This window comes from Nicotiana tomentosiformis, chromosome 4 (assembly GCF_000390325.3).
Source record: "Nicotiana tomentosiformis chromosome 4, ASM39032v3, whole genome shotgun sequence".
NCBI classification, from domain to species: Eukaryota; Viridiplantae; Streptophyta; class Magnoliopsida; order Solanales; family Solanaceae; genus Nicotiana; species Nicotiana tomentosiformis.
In genome coordinates, this window is record NC_090815.1 from 127,752,042 (window position 1) to 127,768,212 (window position 16,171).

The 16,171-nt window shown below is 37.0% G+C and overlaps 1 protein-coding gene across 1 annotated transcript; it reads right to left on the reverse strand.

Moving 5' to 3' along the window:
- Positions 1-8,768: 8,768 nt before the first annotated feature.
- On the reverse strand, positions 8,769-15,350 carry LOC104103453 (uncharacterized). The gene is made up of 10 exons (XM_009611364.4): positions 14,927-15,350; positions 14,744-14,811; positions 13,761-13,857; positions 13,555-13,683; positions 13,173-13,281; positions 12,929-13,073; positions 12,471-12,513; positions 11,227-11,400; positions 9,678-9,793; positions 8,769-9,508 (listed from the first exon to the last, which is right to left on the reverse strand). Exons 1-9 carry the CDS (start codon positions 15,161-15,163, stop codon positions 9,692-9,694), a joined length of 1,104 nt encoding a protein of 367 aa, XP_009609659.1. The 5' UTR covers positions 15,164-15,350; the 3' UTR covers positions 8,769-9,508; positions 9,678-9,691.
- Positions 15,351-16,171: the final 821 nt, after the last annotated feature.

A 16,171-nucleotide genomic window follows, 5' to 3' on the forward strand; every position in this document is an offset into this window, starting at 1 on the left:
GATCATGGTTCTGGCTCGTTTGAGCATTTTATCAAACACTAGGTGTGCACAAGGTTTCAAGGTCTTTTTATGGAGAATTCCATCATCCCACAACCCCATCTTTACCATGCTTAGTTCAACAATCTTCCTACACCCCTTGATATCACATGCATGTAAAATAATCAACTCTCATGCCCAAAAATTATCTTGCTAATTACCCATTTTCAGATAATTTCAAAATTAGGGTTTAGGGTGTAGAATCTTACCTCTGGGATGAAGACCTAGTGAGCTTGCCTTCTTAATATTCCAAAACTTGAGCAAGAATTGAAGAACAATTATTAAAGAATACCTTCTCACTCTAGGTCACTCTCTCTCAATCTAAAATGTCACATTATATCTCAAAAATGGCCCAAAATGTGTATTTAATGAAGTAGGGTCGAGTTTTAAAAATCCAAAAATGAAGCTCCGGAACAGGTTCTGCAGTTGCATATGCGACCACATAGTGATTATGCGGATCGCATATCGGTCGCATAATTGGTGTCCAAAATGACCAAAAATCTGCCTGAGTCTGCGGTCACTATGCGGTCCGCATAACTGTTCTGCGGTCGCATAGTGCACCGCATAACAGTTATGCGGTCGCATAGTCGACCGCATAATTGCTTCCAATTGACCCCATTAACCGCCTCACTCTGAAGCCATTATGCGGTCCGCAGAATGATTTTGCGGTCGCATAATGGACCGCAGAAATGCACTTTTCTGCCAAAAAGTTTTCTTTATTTTTCGGTGCATTGTTCAACACGTAAAGCCAATTCGGCACCACGAAACATTATTTTTTTTTGCAAAATTTTACGGGGCTTTACACTTAAGTACTTCAAAAATTTTCGGGGTGTTACATTCTCCCCTGCTTAGGGTCATTCATCCTCGAATGAGGGTAAAAATCCGTCATTAGCATCTTATGCAACTTATTTTGTTTTATACCACAAACTAGCAGCCCCAAATTTGACTAACTCCCTAAATTTCAAAAATTTCGCCAGAGTTTCCTTTATAATTTGTCCTATCCACCTGTCAGAGAGCCCCAGAAACACATCCTAACAGTATATACATAATCCAACGACGTAACATAATACGAAACAACACCAATTGTGGCCTCATAAGCAATATATTTTCAGAACGGAACACCCTCAACATCAAATGTACAAATCATATATACATAGAAAGTAAGTTTTTTAATTTTTTCTAGATCACAACTTTATAAATACATGGTCATTCAAATAAATAAGGATACTTTTTCTTCATTTCTTCCTCGGCCTCCCAAGTAGCCTATTCAACCTGTTAGTTTTGCCACAACACTTTCACGAAGGTAATTTCTTTATTTCTCAATTTTCGGACTTGGCGATCAATAATAGAAACCGGAATCTCTTCGTAAGTCAATTTCTCATTTACCTCAATAGTCTCAACCGGAACAATGAGTGTCAGATCTCTAACTACTTTCTTCAACATAGACACATGAAATACCGGGTGTACTAATGACATCTCAGGTGGTAGTTCAAGCTTGTGTGCCACCTCACCGATCCTCTGAATGATTTTGTACGGTCCGACATACCTCAGACTCAATTTTCCTTTCTTACCAAATCGCATTACACCCTTCATGGGGGAAACTTTCAAGAATACCCAATCATCTTCTTTGAACTCCAAATCCTTACGACAAACATCTGAATAGGATTTCTGATGACTACCCAAACCTTGCTGAAATTTCTTCCAAAAGTTAGCAGTGAATTGTGCTCCCCGATCAGAAATGATGGAAACTGGGGTGCCATGCAACCTGACTATTTCTTTGATATACAATTGAGCATACTACTCCACTGTGTCGGTAGACTTAACCGGCAAAAAATGTGCTGATTTTGTGAGTCGATCCACAATCACTCAAATCGAGTCAAACTTACGAGGAGTACGAGGCAATCCTACCACAAAGTCCATATTAATCATTTTCCACTTCTACATTGGAATTTCTATATTCTGTGCCAACCCACTGAGCTTCTGGTGTTCGGCCTTCAGCTGCTGACAATTTGGACATCTCTCCACAAATTTCGCTACATTTCTCTTCATATCGTTCCACCAATAGACCTCCTTAAGATCATGATACATTTTCGTAGAACCTGGGTGCACGGAATACTTAGAAGTGTGAGCCTCGGTCATGATTCTTTCCCAAAGACCATCCATATTTGGAACACATAACCACCCTTGGTACCTTAGTGTACCATCATCCAAGCCGAGAGAAAAAGACATAGTCTTATGTTTATGAATACCCTCTTTCAATTGTGCCAACAATGGATCATTGTATTGCTTCTCTTTGACTTCCACAACAAGCGATGATTCAACCCTATTTTGCACAATTACCCCTCCTTCACTAGAGTCCGCAAGACGAACTCCTAAACTAGCCAATCGGTAAACTTCCTTGGCCAATGGCCTTTGGTATGCCTCCAAGTGTGCTAAGTTACCCATAGATTTCCGGGTAAAAGCATCCGCCACAACATTGGCTTCCCCGAATGATATAGAATATTGATATCGTAATCATTACGTAACTCATAACATCTTCTCTACCTTAGATTCAATTTCTTCTATTTGTAAATATATTGAAGGATCTTTTGGTCCGTGAATATGTCCACCTGGACCCCATACAATTAATGACGTCAAACCTTTAATGTATAAAACACAGCCACAAGTCCTAAGTCATATGTTGGATTATTTTTCTCATGATTCTTGAGTTGCCTAGAGGTATAAATAATTATCTTGCCATATTTCATAATTAGTGGAACATCTATAGCAGATTTCTCTTTCATATGACCTCCTAGGAATTGAGTTCTACAAAAATTTCCTTGATACGGTTACGATCTTATTAGTACTTGCAACTTATTTTTTTCAAATTTCTCAACAAAAGACATTACTAGGCTAGTTTTCTTATGGGACCATCTGTTTCAAATGAATAACATCTACTAGCTTGCGCGCACACCCTGATAACATCAACCTGCATGGCATTTCCTCAATATGTGAAGTAACATAGTGCTCAAACCTTTCTTAGACATCCTCTTTCCTCATTATAAGTCTTATAGGATTTTAAGAAACCACTCTACTTCCCTGGTGAACATTCTCACGATTCCTCTTTACTGCTAAACACTTCCCAAAATACATATCGATACCCTTTATATATATTTATCCCGAACAGGGCCTTTTCTGAAACTTGAGATCCTCCTAAATTCTTCAACGATGACTTCTTGTTTTCCTTATAAGTGTAGGACTTAGTCCACCTGATTCCATCCTCAATGAGTAACTCACCTTATTCCCCGTATTGTAGTTACCAATAGAGTTTCCTGGTATTGCAGCCTAAGAGCTATCATGTTAAACATGTTTGGTTCGTAACAAGTGTTCATCCTCTCTTAATCTGTTTCAAACATTTCCCATTTGGTCTAGACAATATGTTGATACTATATTTCCTTTGTGACTAGAGCATTCACTCCCATCCCATTTTGCCCTTAATTCATAGTTGACAACCTTATTGTGCCACACACTTGTTTGCCTCCCATGAACTCGTAGTATCATTCTGTCTGGTTTGATGAGTTTATCACACCACCACTTCATCACCAGTAGTCTCACTTTCCAATGTAATATGTAGATATGAACTCCCTCTATATCTTTTAGTTGATATTCGGCGTCACTCAAGTCAGCTGCATTACAGTTGATCCTTTATATCTTCTATTAAAACTTGTGCTCTAGGCGAGTCCAACATTCTGCTACGAACTATTTTGCGATAACCATGACCATCTCAATTTATAGATTTTCTTCCAATTTTGTTCGCCTCATTCTCCCTAGTTATTGAATAGCTATGCGCCCTTCCATATGTTACGTGGTCTTTTCCCTTAGTTGGGAATTCATCCTGCTCGCCTCTCGACACTTGTTGGGATATCCGTGGAAAAGTGTGTTCATCCGTGTATCACTTAACAATTCCTTGATTGTAAGATTCTTAAGAGACTCTCCATCAAGTACCTATGCACTCTTGGGTTATTATAACATCACATTTATCTTTCCCACTCGTTCTGTCTTTCTTAAAGCCTTAGAGGTTTATCTAAATCACAAATCTGTGATTAACTCATTCTAAAAACTCGCAACCTTTCACATTTGACCTATATTACTTCCTTGGGTTCCATTGTTCCTGACCCCCTAACAAGTATAAAATCCCTTTGTAAACATACTCTTAGTTTCTAGGATCGTTGACCCTGTCATTCACATTGCCATGTATGAAGAATTTACCTTCATTAACCTTCCACCTTTTTGGAGTACTAGTGGTCTATCATTAGCATATCCTTTCAGAGAATCATGCTACCCATTATCTCTTTCCTAGACTAACCTGTCTTTCAACAAAATATTCAAACATCATAGCTACATGGTCTTACTCTTGTTTCATTATATTTAAGTGGCCTCTCTATGTCCCTTCTTCCCCCACTTGGGGTGAATGATTCACATTTTGACACAAGTCTTGAATTTAGCAACTTCAGGGATATATGTCTCATGTCTCTATCCCTCATATATATGTTCGACTATTAGGAAGATTTAAGTCACCATGGTATTAACCTCATACGTTTTTTACTCTTATTCAGCCACATAGGCTTGGGATCCAACTCCCTCATGTCAATATCCTTTTTGGAGTGTAATTACTGTTGAGTTTTAAATGTTGAATTGGAAAGTATGCCTACCTTATATTGTTGGAAATTACTGTAATTGGACTTAGCTGTGAAACTCGTCATTATCTTCAGTTCTTTATTTAGTATTGTTACTTGCTGAGTTGGTTGTACTCATACTACACCCTGCACCTCGTGTGCAGATCCAGGTACCTCCGGTCATAGTTATTCAGAGCTTTATCTGCGGAGACTATCGAGATAGCTGCTTGGCGTCCGCAGAACTTGACTCTCTTTCCTTTTAGTTATTTGTATTGTTCTATATTTCCAGACAGTGTTCTATCCGTCAGACTATGTTATTATTTAGATGCTCATGTACTCAGTGACACCGAATTTTGGGAGTATTTTATGTCGGTATTAATGAGATTTTGTATTGACCTTAAATATTATATTTTTAAACTTAAAAGAAATTGTGGTTTATTGAGGTTGTCAGCTTGCCTAGTATCGAGATAGGCGCCATCACGACTGGTGAGATTTTGGGTCGTGACAAGTTGGTATCAGAGCCTAGGTTACATAGGTCTCACGAGTCATGAGCATGTTTAGTAGAGGTTGTAAATATAGAAGAATGGACCCTCCAAATTCCAGACCATGCTAGGCACGCTCTGTAGCGAGCTACAGACCAGGCTTCGCGAGCTCTGTAGCAATCTACATACCAGGCTTCGCGAGGGATATAGCATGGTCTAGCGCGCTATAGACCTGGCTTCGCGAGGTATATAGCACGGTCTAGTGCGCTACAAACCTGGCTTCGCGAGGTATATAGCACGGTCTATCGCACTACAGATCTGGCTTCGCGAGGTCGAAATGATTCAACTCCCCAATGCATTGTTCAACCCAAAAGTCCAAAAATGTAATACAAACTTAGTCGAGGCCTCATACCACGTCAAACAATATCGAAATTACGAATCGCGCATCGAATCGAATTATGAGTTTTCAAATCTTCCAACTTCTATATTTTGGGCTGAAATATATCAAATCAAGTCCGATTGATCTCAAATTTTGCATACAAGTCATAAACAACATAACAGACCTATAAAAATTTTCAGAACTGGATTTCGACCCCAATATCAAAAAGTCAACTCCCCGGTCAAACTACCAAACTTAAATTTCTCATTTTCGTCATTTCAAGCCTAATTTAGCTACGGACCTCAAAATTAATATCCGGACACACTCCTAAGTCCGAAATCATCATACGGAGCTATTAGAATCATTAAAATTCTATTTCGGGGTCGTTTACACATATTTCATTATCCGGACAATTATTTCAACTTAACCTTTCATCTTTAAAACTAAGTGTCTCAATTCATTCTGAAACCTCACCGGACCCGAACCAATTACCCCGACAAGTCATATAACAACTGTAAAGCATAAAATGAGCAGTAAATAAAGAAACGGGACTGAAATGCTCAAAATGACCGGCCGGGTCATTACAATAGTAGGGGGGATGTGACCAATGCAGTTCTACAAGTTTTTAGAACAGGAACACTGTTGAAACAAATAAACTCTACTATGATAACTTTGATACCCAAGGTAGTAGAACCTCAATTAGCAAGCCAGTTTAGGCCCATCTCTTGTTGTAATGTACTGTATAAGTGCATCTCTAAAATGATATGCGAGAGATTGAGGAAGACTCTAACTCACTTAATCTCTGATAACCAGGCTACTTTTGTAGAAGGGAGATCATTGGTCCACAATATTCTGATATGTCATGACCTCATGAGGCACTATAATAGGCAAACTTCTCCTAGGTGCCTAATGAAAATAGACTTAAAGAAAACCTATGATATGGTCAGGTCGGATTTCATATATGAAGCACTGAAGGGATATGTCTTCCCTGAATCCTTTACTCATTTGATTATGGAATGCATTACCTCAACAAAGTTCTATGTGAAAGTAAATGGAGAGGGATATGGGTATCTTGAGGGGAGGAGAGGACTAAGGCAAGGAGATCCCATATCTCCATTATTATTTGTTCTTGTAATGGAGTATCTATCAAGAATGTTGAAGAAGATGACTACACTGCCTGATTTTAAGTATCACCCTATGTGCAAAACACTCAAACTCACACACCTGGTGTTTGCAGATGATCTTATGATCTTTTGTAAAGGAGACAAAAGATCAATACAAAGAGTAATGTAAGCATTAGACCATTTTAGTAGTGTGACAGGTCTGGAAGCTAACACTGAGAAATCAAATATTTTCTTGGCTGGGGTGACTGATGAGGTGCAGGAGGAAATATTGAGCATGACAGGATTCATTATTGGGACTCTGCCTATGAGATACCTTGGGTTGCCTCTATCATCAAAAAAATGGAGTAAAATGGAGTGTCACCAGCTAGTAGACAAGATCACAGATAGAATCACAAAGGCATACTCTAGGCAACTATCTTATGCTGGAAGATTGCAGGTAATCAATGCAGGTTTATTTTCCATTTACAACTTCTGGGGAGTTGTCTTTATACTGCCCCAAAGTATCCTTAAAGAGATAGACAAGAGGTGCAGAAATTACTTGTGGGGCAATTCAGTGGAGCAGAGGAAAGTAACATTGGTAGCATGGGAAAAGGTATGCAAGCCAAAGAAGTTTGGTGGTCTTAACATCAAGGGATGCAAGAAATGGAATGAAGCTTCAGTAGGTAAGCTACTGTGGCAATTGAATGACAAAAAAGACATGTTATGGGGAAATGGGTGCATGGGATTTATATAAAACAAGATGGAACCAATGGGGGCATACTCCACCACAAGACATCAGCTGGTATTGGAGGAAGCTAAATGCACTAAAAGGTAATATGGCAGAGTGGTATCAGAATGGAAGGTATACACTAACTACCAATGGAGAATATTCTGTGACAAGGAGCTATAATGCAATGATAATAGACTTAACCAAATTATAAGAAACTGACTTGATATGGACCAAGGCAATGATGCTAAGGCATAGGTTTATAGTATGGCTTGCATACCAAGATAGACTTCTTACGAAGGAAAGATTACAAGGCTGACCAAGGCAATGATACCAAGGCATAGATTTATAGTATGGCTTGCATACCAAGATAGACTTCTTACGAAGGAAAGATTACAAAGGCTGCATATTCAAGTTGATGATGGCATTTCTCAACTATGTAATATTGCAGCAAGAGAAACGCAAAAACACTTGTTCATGGAATGTTCTTGGGTTACAACAGTGAGGGATCAACTTAGCACATGGTCAGGTATACAATTAGGAGCAGAGGGGTGATTCAAACACTGCACTGGTTGAAAAATAGGAAGTGGAAGCAGATGAAGAAGGAAGTGGCCTCAGCTATATGGGGAGCACTAATATACCATACATGGAATGCAAGAAATTGGAAATTTTTTTAGATCTTGTGGCAGCACAGATACAAAGAGAGATCAGAGGAAGGCCGGAAAACTTACAAACAATAAAGAAGGCGCAAAAATGTATTTCTTTGATTCAACATATCTGTAGATAGCATAGAGGACAAAATAGTGAGCTTTTTCGTTAGCTTTTCTTTCTGTCGGAATGTATTAGAAGGAGGATAAAGATGACAGGGGAGGTCCTTTTGGTTATATTAGTGTAACCTGGGATGCTCGTAGGCTGTATTAAACTGTTGGTTTGTTACGGTAATATATTCACATTTATTACCAAAAAAAAAAAAGGTTTATTTTGAAAAAATTAATTTGCAAGTTATTTTTTGGTGTTTGGTCAAGTCCCTAACTCGATTTGACTTGTTTTGTCGAAAGCTAGTAACTTGAAGGTTTACGATAATAAGGTAACTTATACTAGTAGAAGAACTTGGAGATAATGGAAATAATTTTGAAAATTAAAGCTAGACATTCTATATCCTAATTGAAACAAATAACTTAAAGCAACAATTAAGATCATGTTATAACAAACTAACTTGCATCCATTAATGAAACAAGTCAGTTTCTCCAATTTAGTATAAAAATATATTTCTTTAGATTTACTTTTTTCATCAGCTAAGACTGAAAAAAATAACAATTCAAGGAAAACAATCTTTAGAAGAAATATTTTACCCGATACATATTTAAAAGAAAAAAAAGAAGAAAAAGAAAAAACTAAAGGCATGTAATGAATCGTGTGAATACAAACACAAGTTGCTTAAACATACGAAAATGATTATTCACTACTAACTCAATAACCAAAATGGCACCTAACAAAGACCAACATAAAACTACTACTTAAGCTATTACCAAGAAGCCTAAAGCAAAACGTAGTTTGCACCTAATACACGTGATTTATTACAAAAATCAAAAACTAATCAAAAATGTTATCGGATACCAAGTTGCAGCTCCAAGTACAATAAAAAGGGTAGCACGGTGCACAAGGCATCCCGCATTCATTTAGGGTCCGGGCACTGTAAGGGGTGTGATGTAGACGGTCTACTCTAATGCAAGCATCAGCGGCTGCTTCCACGGCTCGAACTCGTGACCTATAGGTCACACAGAGACAACTTTATTGTTGTTCCAAGGCTCCCTTGCGCAGGTCCAAGGACAATAGAGTAACAATAAAAAGAAAATGATAATCAGATGTGATATCTGTGACTACAACTATAGACTGCTTAACAAACAATTTGCTACTAACAAATCATGTTGATCTCTACCAAATTTGATGTCCTTGTCCTCCAATAAAGCTTTTAACTCCATGGTATCCACATTGGTATAAAATAACCTTTCTCTCTAGCAAGAATTCAGTCAAACCGTCATGGATAGATAGTGTGCTGCACTCTCTTTGCCTTATTTCACACTCTCGTATCATTCGAACGGGGAAGATATCACAAAAATCCTTTCCTAATCAAAGCAGTTGGAGAAAAATATCAAACTGGTCAACATCAAAACAACCATAACACATAAGTTGTTACTTAAATTACAATGAAAGCAACAGAGTAATCTTGCCGTTTGCTTAATTTTGGGAGAAGGGTGAAGTAATAGTAGTTGGGAGAGGGTAAGAGACACTCACCGGATAGAGTTAGTCTATTCATCCTCTGATTCTAGTTGCCCTCCAAATTTCCTCAATGCAAGAGAATATATTGCTTTTCGTTTCACCGACTTCCCATTTGCTACCAACTTGACGGCCTGTGATCAAATGATATCGTATAGGTCGTGAAGTTCAAGCTTCAAATCATATATAGACAATTGTTGCAAAGAAAAAAACAAACTCCAACTTCGGCGGTGGATGTCAATTTGTTGCTAAATATTATGAGTTCCGGTATCATTGTCAAGTATATATTTATATCATTCGAGTTATATCCACTTAATGATATTTAGTTCTCCTCCTTTCTGCTAAAGGGAAGAGCCTCGCAAAAAGGCAGTATAAAATAACTGTGCACGGTCATGCATGACTGAGCAGCAAAATCACTAATATCGGCTATATAGATTTAAATCATCAGGAAATTGAGAGAAAACAGAAAGTAATTACGATAGTTCGTTGATCATGAAGCCAAAAATTACAAGTATAAACAGAAGTATGAGGTTGAAGTTGGAAACAGATTAGCCATATCTGTAATAGCTACGTTTCCAGATAAACTTGAAAGGTGTTTTAGTTAAATCATTTACAACAAGTTGATGTGACACAGCTTCCGAATCCTTAAGCAAGTGAATTTGCAGAAATGTCTCTTTCATGGACTTAACCACCAAATTTTGATGGTAAAATGTAACTAAAGTGAACACAAAAAGAATGGAAGGTAGGTGGAGAATTACTTATTAAACAAGACCATAGACTGCTGAAATTTAGTAAAGAAAATAGAAACACGGCAAAGTAGAATAAAGATCATGCTTAGAAAACAAAAAATAAGTCTACCAATATTAGGTGACCCACGAGAATTCCATTAACATCTCCAGAAAAGTTATTTCCATGCTGAAAACATCTTTTCAGTAATATCCAAGGCACCTCCTCAATAGATTTTAATTCAATACAAAATCATAGGGTACTGAAATTTCATTTAGAGTTAAAAATAAAATAGGAATAAGGCAAGGTAGAAAGAAAAGCCATGCTTACAGAACAAAAAAAAGTCTACCAAATATCTCCAGCAAAGTCATTTCTAAAGTGTCAGTGTTACTAAAGTAAACACACGAGAATTCCATTAACATCTCAAAAAAAGTTATTTCCATGCTGAAAACGTCTTTTCAGTAATATGCGAGGTGCCTCCTCAATAGATTTTAAATTCATTACACCAAATACAAAGTAATGAGTAGTCCTCAATTGTAGGTTTTCTGTTCTCAGATATAATAAAAGAGTGGAACCTCGATCTACTATAATCCTTCACAACCTACCTAGACGAAGAGAGCCAGCAAAAACACTGGTAAAACTTTAGCAGAAATAAGATTGGCCTAATAAATTTAAGAAAGTTGATCAAAATTATTATGCTATTAACTCCTTACTTCTCTTTATGAGATTTTCACGATAAGTGTGGTTGTAATCATAAATCTTTGTTAAACTACTATGTAAACACATCAGGAAAATTTCAACTTCTCTGCACAGAATCTGCATTTCGGGAAAAGATTAATACCATTGAAAGAGAATGTCCCTCCGAAATCAGCTCTCTCAACTCATTCTCCAGCTGGGACTCTGATGGACTCTCATCTATACTGATCGATTTGCCTTCAATCAAGAAAGTAATTTCGCCCTTCAGTTGGCGTGCCAAGAATGCCTCTTTGGCTTCGCCGATGGTGCCACGCCAAAACTAATCAATATAAAAACAAAAAAAATAAAAATTAAAGAGTAACATTTTGGACTAAGGTAATAAACGATCACAACGGATCACCATAATAACTGTGATATTAGAAAAGGGCAATTGGAAGGAAAAAAATATGAACAAAGAAGGTTATTGAATCAAGAAGCTCATTTTTTAGGTTCCACCTAAATAATGAGAAGGATTTTTATCCAATTGTCCGGAGACATGCACATTTAGCAGATGGTGTTAGCACAAACAACGTACACTTATGAAAACATCATAGCTTAATGACCACTACCCTTCATAGAAAAGGTAAATTAAGACGGAATTCCTCAATGTTCCTAAACACAACACTGTTTTCTTCCCCTTGTGCTTTTGCAATGAGTCACTTCTTGTCAATTGAGCAGCTCAAAAAGATTTATAAAATCACAAACTAGGTTGCAGCATCAGAAAGAAAGAATTCAAGGTACTTGAGGAGATACTTCGCTGATTTGAACATCAGTATTACTTCCAGTTTAGGAAGAAGTCGGGTGTACTTGATTCATAAAATCTTAAATACTTATTATAAAAAAAAAAAAAAATTACAATCGTTTCGATGAATTTGTGCAATTCCTAAATTGACTGCTAGACTGGTTCAGCGAGACCATCAATGTTTGATATCTATAATGAGATTAGTCTCTTTTTTGAGGAGAGTAGTCCGCCCTCATTTCTGTATCTTCCAAATTATGTTTCCACTGTCAGTAGCTCTTCTATAATTCAAATCAATCTTATAAATAATACAAGCCAGTACTGATATACAACAAGAGAGTACACCAAAAACAAGAAAGCTAAACCTATTCACTTATTATGAACTATTTTTTAGTGTTGAAACATACAATATAAAGAAAGAAAATTCAGCCTGCTCTTCTTTCAAAAAAAACAAAGATTAACCCCTACCCCTCTTCGAAATATCCTTAAGCTCCCTTACCCCTCTTCCAGTTTAGACAGTTACTTAAGCACTACCATTTAAATCTAACAAGCATGATAATGAAAAAATGAAAACTTTCAGGGGATAGTAAGTTTAATTCGTATACAATTACCTCCTCATGAACTTTGGTCATCTCCCGAGCCATAACACACCCCCTACATGGAAGCATAAAATGTAAAATAGTAGCATGTAAAAGTAAAAAAACTGTAAAATTGGAACTTCGAATTCTCCTTCCCTCTTTCTCTTTTTATCTTTTTGTGAGAAGGGGGAAAGGGAGAGCTGGATGGGGTATGTTTACACCTCCTTCCCATCCCATGCAGAGGTTCCTCCACAAACTTAAGGTAGCAATTTTTAGAAAAGAAAATATTACGGCTAGAATAAATTTCTGAAATAGCAAAGAGGAACGAAAAGATTGCAACCCCTGATTCCCATGCCATGCAGCTAACCAGGATATGATGAGGATATTAAAATGAAAGCGTCAGTTCCTATTTGTTAGAAACATTGTCAGGAACACCCTTGGATTCGTGCATACCATAGTTGATTATGAAAACATGAACCATAGATATTTACCTACTCTCACCAAATATAGCAGCAGCCTCTTCAAGAAATTGAGAAAGCCTGTGAGGTGGAATGAAGAAAATCTGTGTGGCTGATTCATTTGCTGAAAGTATCAGCCTCTCTTTCCTCGAAGAATTATGCTTTGGAAGAAAACCAACTGCATAATGAGAAAATTCGTGAATCAGTTTTACCAGTATTTCACTAAATATTCTTGAAATTTCTAGTAACTAAAACACATAGTGTATCAGAGCATTACCAAATGTGAACTCATTAGTAGGTAAGCCAGAGGCCGAAAGAGCAGTTACCACAGCAGAAGGCCCAGGAATCGGAACAACAAGTACATTTTTATCCACGCACAGCTTAGCCTACATTTAAAAGATACGTCATGTGCATATCTATCAAATAGACAAGATGTGGACATGAAGCCTGAAAACCTCATTGCTGCTCTTTCCTCAAATATATAGAGAATGTTCAAGACAAACTACTTCACAACGGTATGTCACAATATTGGGTCCAATGGTACACAAACAACTACTATATTTCCCCTACGAAATAGCCTATAGAAACGGATATTCAATACAATCTGAAGAAAGGAACGAAAAATCCACAAGATTACTGACAAGGATATACTTGCTCACCAGTTCCATTCCAGGGTCACTGATGCCTGGTGTGCCAGCGTCGCTGATCAGGGCGACAATTTCACCATCTTGTAGTTTCCTCAGCACCATTTGTGCTCTTTGAGATTCATTGAACTTGTGATAACTAAGCTGAAACCTAAAGCTTATTGTTCGAGACAAACGAGCATTCTAATTGAAGCACCATGCATAACCCAAAAGTGACTTACAAGAGGAGTTTTAATGTTGTAATAGTGTAGCAATTTTCCAGAATGCCTTGTATCTTCAGAAAGAATCACATCTGCCGATTTCAAGACTCGCAAAGCCCTGAAAGCATCAGGGTTCACCAACAAGGCAGAGAATATAGAAAAAAGAAACAATCTTGACATCAGTGTTCAAGATTAGAGCTTCAAAACACCAACAACTAATTCATTCTTAAGCAGAAGCACTATCAATATTATATCAAATTGTTCAACTATAATATCCATGATAAAAAAGGGCAGCCCGGTGCACTAAGCTCCTGCTATGCGCGGGTCCGGGAAAGGGCCGGACTACAAGGGTCTATTGTACGTCGCCGGTAGCCTTACCCTGCATTTCTGCAAGAGGCTGTTTTCACGGCTCGAACTCGTGAGGCCAGACTTCCCGGTCACATGGCAACAACTTTACCCATCCGTTACGCCAAGGCTCCCCTTCATAATATCCAGGGGCAAAGCCATCTTTTATAAAGGGTGGTCAACTGACTACCCTCACCGAAATATTACGAAAAATTACATTGTGTATATAAATAACATATTAATTTTAGATGTATAAAATATATATTCAACGCCCTTTGTTGGAATTTTTTTTTTTGTTCTTTCAAGTCTGAACACCCTTAGAAACATTTCTGGCTTCGCCACTGATAATATCCATGATACTTGTATGTAAATTGTAAAACATAAAGAGAACCTCTAATGTAGAGAACTCATATTAGAATGAAACTAGGTCCAATTGAACAAAATCTGAGGATTCATATAGCGGACTTCGACTAGCTTGGGATTGAGACATAATGGTAGTTGATGTATAACATCCATGAAACTTTACAGGTGGAATGCTATTCATCTGATTTGTAACGTTTGGTTTGAACTTAGTGTGTGTGCGCAGCTATAATGCATAGTGCACGTCAAAGGCCAATACAAAAAAGGAGTTAAGTAAAGTATGCAAGTGATTTTATTACCTGAGAGTAATATCTTCAAGATTGCCAATTGGGGTTCCAACTAGATATAAACCTGGTTTCAAAGGACCCTAAAAACAAAAGGGAAATGTAATTAATTCACACTGGCACCACCCCTAAAATATTTAGAAGAAAAAAAGATTCTTTTTTTTATGAAATAAAGAAGACAAAAGTTAGCAACTTTACTTGCTTAGAATTTGATAGGTGATGCTGCAGTTCATCAGTAGTGGAGCTTTCTGCACTGTTAGTAGAGTAGAATGAAGTGGTGAGAATTGTGGGGACACTGGATATGGTGGTACAAAGAAGTGAAGGTGGGAAGTGGGGTCGCAACAATGGAAGACGACATCTCCTAAACTGCCGGTGAACTGGGCTGAAGACGGCGGAGGATAAAATAGACATGGGATTATAACGCCGTACCAGCATTCTTGATTCTGCTGTTTAACAATTCAGAGCCCTTTTGCCTCAAATTACTGACTTGAAATTTCAGGGGTTTCTATTATTAGAATTTTAAGAATCTGACTGCAATTCGAATAAAGTGTTTTAGTTTGTGATGAATCGCAATGAAATGTTAAGCTTTGAAGGCTTTTTAGTGAATTGTCACTGCTTATTTGCCTTCAATTTTTGGACAAAATTATCAGTTTTTACTGAGTATCCTAACTCTAGATAAGAATTTGATTCATAATTTAATCCATAAATATGTCTATTTTTACTCATATGTTCAATGAAATGCGGGAAAAAAAGGAATTATTCTCGTGAGATTTATAACTATTTATGTGAAGAATTGGCATAATGTAAAATAGAATAGATAATTCTTATGCTGTATAAACTAAAACTATTACTAGTAAAAAAACAGAAATGTTTCCACCAATTTGGAACATTAACCCTCAAATGTGCCTTTAATTAGGAAGGTAAGTTTAAACAAAATTGGTTTTCATAGTTGGATATTTTTCTTTTTCAGGGAGCGGGAGAAGGGATTCCTTACAATGTTAAAATTAAAAAAATATCTTTTTTTAAATCTCTTATATGTAAAAGTAAATCTCTCACGTGTTATAAAAAAAGATAGGGTCATAAAACCAAAAATCAAAAACAAGTTTGTAAAGATTATTAAGACAACATATATATCACAAAATTTATACTCCCTCCGTTCCAATTTATGCGAACCTGTTTGACTGAGCACGAAGTTTAAGAAAAAATAAAGACTTTTGAAATTTGTGGTCCTAAACAATTCAAAAAGGGACCAAGAGTATTTGTGTGGTTATAAAAACTTCTCATTAAGGATAGAATTGTAAGTTTAAGCAAAGTTGTTTTCAAATTTAAAAAGGAGTCATTCTTTTTTAAACGGACTAAAAAGCAAATAGGTTCACCTAAAGTGAAATGGAGGTAGTAGTTTTTAATCTAAGTAATCTCTTGTGTTTAGGATTTGGTAAGATG